This window comes from Naegleria fowleri, assembly GCF_008403515.1.
Source record: "Naegleria fowleri strain ATCC 30894 chromosome Unknown tig7, whole genome shotgun sequence".
Lineage (NCBI taxonomy): Eukaryota > Heterolobosea > Eutetramitea > Acrasida > Naegleriidae > Naegleria > Naegleria fowleri.
In genome coordinates, this window is record NW_025407939.1 from 980,474 (window position 1) to 983,852 (window position 3,379).

The 3,379-nt window shown below is 41.5% G+C and overlaps 2 protein-coding genes across 2 annotated transcripts in view; one reads left to right on the forward strand and one right to left on the reverse strand.

Moving 5' to 3' along the window:
* The window catches only part of FDP41_011167 (uncharacterized protein), a gene marked incomplete at both ends in the record, with an annotated part of 3,440 nt that extends 2,729 nt beyond the window's left edge, over positions 1-711 (forward strand). The window contains one exon of the mRNA XM_044701546.1: positions 68-711. Within this exon, the coding sequence (XP_044567902.1) occupies positions 68-711 (644 nt within the window). The remainder of the gene's footprint in view (positions 1-67) is intronic.
* A 385-nt stretch (positions 712-1,096) lies between these two features.
* FDP41_011168 (uncharacterized protein) lies at positions 1,097-3,379 on the reverse strand (the record flags this gene model as incomplete). Its single annotated transcript, XM_044701547.1, has 2 exons — positions 1,097-1,305; positions 1,553-3,379. Coding segments are annotated over 2 exons (2,036 nt in total), but the record flags the coding sequence as incomplete, so codon positions are not given.

The window sequence follows — 3,379 nt, forward strand, 5'->3', positions numbered from 1 at the left end:
AAGAAAAGACCATATACTCTATTACTTGACCACAAATTTGTGATCAAATCATTTATTCGAACTAAAGATTTTTATCGCAAGCATTACACATCAAAATGGGCCCAAGAAGTCCTCACAAACACTGACAATATTGACAGCAATATGTTGGGAGATATTTTATACTTTCATTGTTTGTTGAACTATAACAAACATATAGAAGAGAGTTCTACTAACAATACCATTACATTTAAAGACCTTATTGATGGGGTATATTTTTATCCCTCTTTGAATTGTCATGCTGATGGTATTTGTTTAAACTTTTCAGAGCAACCTTACGGTATTATTGTGAGCAACAAATTACATAATTGCCAGAGAAAAACATTTTTAGACCAGATTAGAAACGGCGTCAAGTGTGTGAATGCGAATAATTTCTACAAAGCAAAATTTGGCCCAGAAGTAATTGGAAACTGTAGGACCTGGTGGACGACTGAGAAACAGGAGTTTCTAGCAACATTAACTAAGAATGAGAAACTAATACCTCTCGTGGCACATATACATGTAAAATATCAACAAATCACAACAAAGAAAGGTGAAGGTTTTACTAAAGATTATTCTGAAGGAGGAAAATATTTAATTCTGAATCCAGATTCAAATGATTTAATGTCACTCTGTCCTGTTTGTATAAACTTTTACAGAAGAATCTATTTAATACTGCGATTATTGATAATTTGAACACAGAGGAGCACCTCAAAAACCGTAAAGTTATCCCTCCCGCTAAATTCTAGTTATCCCTTATTGTCAGCATTAAGGAACAACCACTCAAGTTAGCCGTTAAAAATTTAGAAAAAAAAACGTGTGATGGACAAACGAAAAACACCAACCAGTCCTGAACCTAGTTCTGCAAAAAGGAGAGCAATTGGTCAGACTACACTCGACTCGTTTGTTCATATTCCTTCCAAAAGTCAGCACGGTATCACATCAAACATCAACGACTCTCAAAAAGATGGCGATATTATTGTTGCACAGAATTCTGATTCTTCAACATCAAACACTTCATTCAAGAACGACGAGCAAATAATTTCATTCATGACCGAGGGTTGGAAAGCATTATCATCTCCTATTGTCCAATATGAGTGGCATGTTGGACGGTGAAAAATCTTTCGAGACAAAAGACACCAATGATTTGTACTTGGTAGACACATCTCGATCCATTTACAATTTTGGAAACCTTCATGCAAATTTGTCCATTGATTAAAATGTCTCCACTGTAATGTTTGTGTAAACCTCGGTTGGATAAAATTCGAAGAAGTGTCGACTTTCCACTCGCTGATCGAATGATTTTGTTTCAAAAGAAGGTTCAACTCAGCGTTCAAGAAATATATCAAAAGTTTTAAATGAATTATTCATCCGAAATTCATGATGATGGAATAAAAATTACATCCCATGAACCAAGAAATCAATAATAATTATTCATATTGTAACAATAAAATTGATTCATTGTTTTGAGTGAATTGATGATAAATGCAGAGTCAATGAGTTTTGAGACGAAAAGAAACCCTAAACTAATAATTACCTGTCGGTCCACAAATAGCAGTGATTTTACCAGGAACTGCAAATCCAGAAACTTTTTTCAAAATGGGATGAGGAGAATTCATCGGAAAAGTTATATCTTTCCACTCAATAAAACATTTCTTTTCGAAAAATTGTTTCACACTCGCCGGTCGTTGTTTTGTTGTTCTTTCCTGGTGATGATTGTGATGAAATACATGAGTCAGAGGTGGCATAAACCAAGCATGATTGTTTGGTTGAGGCTGTTGGTGAGCAGCAAGAGAAGGGTGTAGTGGTTGTTGTTGTTGTTGTTGTTGAGAAATGACTTCTTGAAATACATTCTCTTGATCATCATCCTCTTTGGGTTTGGGTTTGGGTTTGGGTTTGGGTTTGGGTTTGGGTTTGGGTTTGGGTTTGGGTTTGGGTTTGGGTTTGGGTTTGGGTTTGGGTTTGGGTTTGGGTTTGGGTTTGGGTTTGGGTTTGGGTTTGGGTTTGGGTTTGGGTTTGGGTTTGGGTTTGGGTTTGGGTTTGGGTTTGGGTTTGGGTTTGGGTTTGGGTTTGGGTTTGGGTTTGGGTTTGGGTTTGGGTTTGGGTTTGGGTTTGGGTTTGGGTTTGGGTTTGGGTTTGGGTTTGGGTTTGGGTTTGGGTTTGGGTTTGGGTTTGGGTTTGGGTTTGGGTTTGGGTTTGGGTTTGGGTTTGGGTTTGGGTTTGGGTTTGGGTTTGGGTTTGGGTTTGGGTTTGGGTTTGGGTTTGGGTTTGGGTTTGGGTTTGGGTTTGGGTTTGGGTTTGGGTTTGGGTTTGGGTTTGGGTTTGGGTTTGGGTTTGGGTTTGGGTTTGGGTTTGGGTTTGGGTTTGGGTTTGGGTTTGGGTTTGGGTTTGGGTTTGGGTTTGGGTTTGGGTTTGGGTTTGGGTTTGGGTTTGGGTTTGGGTTTGGGTTTGGGTTTGGGTTTGGGTTTGGGTTTGGGTTTGGGTTTGGGTTTGGGTTTGGGTTTGGGTTTGGGTTTGGGTTTGGGTTTGGGTTTGGGTTTGGGTTTGGGTTTGGGTTTGGGTTTGGGTTTGGGTTTGGGTTTGGGTTTGGGTTTGGGTTTGGGTTTGGGTTTGGGTTTGGGTTTGGGTTTGGGTTTGGGTTTGGGTTTGGGTTTGGGTTTGGGTTTGGGTTTGGGTTTGGGTTTGGGTTTGGGTTTGGGTTTGGGTTTGGGTTTGGGTTTGGGTTTGGGTTTGGGTTTGGGTTTGGGTTTGGGTTTGGGTTTGGGTTTGGGTTTGGGTTTGGGTTTGGGTTTGGGTTTGGGTTTGGGTTTGGGTTTGGGTTTGGGTTTGGGTTTGGGTTTGGGTTTGGGTTTGGGTTTGGGTTTGGGTTTGGGTTTGGGTTTGGGTTTGGGTTTGGGTTTGGGTTTGGGTTTGGGTTTGGGTTTGGGTTTGGGTTTGGGTTTGGGTTTGGGTTTGGGTTTGGGTTTGGGTTTGGGTTTGGGTTTGGGTTTGGGTTTGGGTTTGGGTTTGGGTTTGGGTTTGGGTTTGGGTTTGGGTTTGGGTTTGGGTTTGGGTTTGGGTTTGGGTTTGGGTTTGGGTTTGGGTTTGGGTTTGGGTTTGGGTTTGGGTTTGGGTTTGGGTTTGGGTTTGGGTTTGGGTTTGGGTTTGGGTTTGGGTTTGGGTTTGGGTTTGGGTTTGGGTTTGGGTTTGGGTTTGGGTTTGGGTTTGGGTTTGGGTTTGGGTTTGGGTTTGGGTTTGGGTTTGGGTTTGGGTTTGGGTTTGGGTTTGGGTTTGGGTTTGGGTTTGGGTTTGGGTTTGGGTTTGGGTTTGGGTTTGGGTTTGGGTTTGGGTTTGGGTTTGGGTTTGGGTTTGGGTTTGGGTTTGG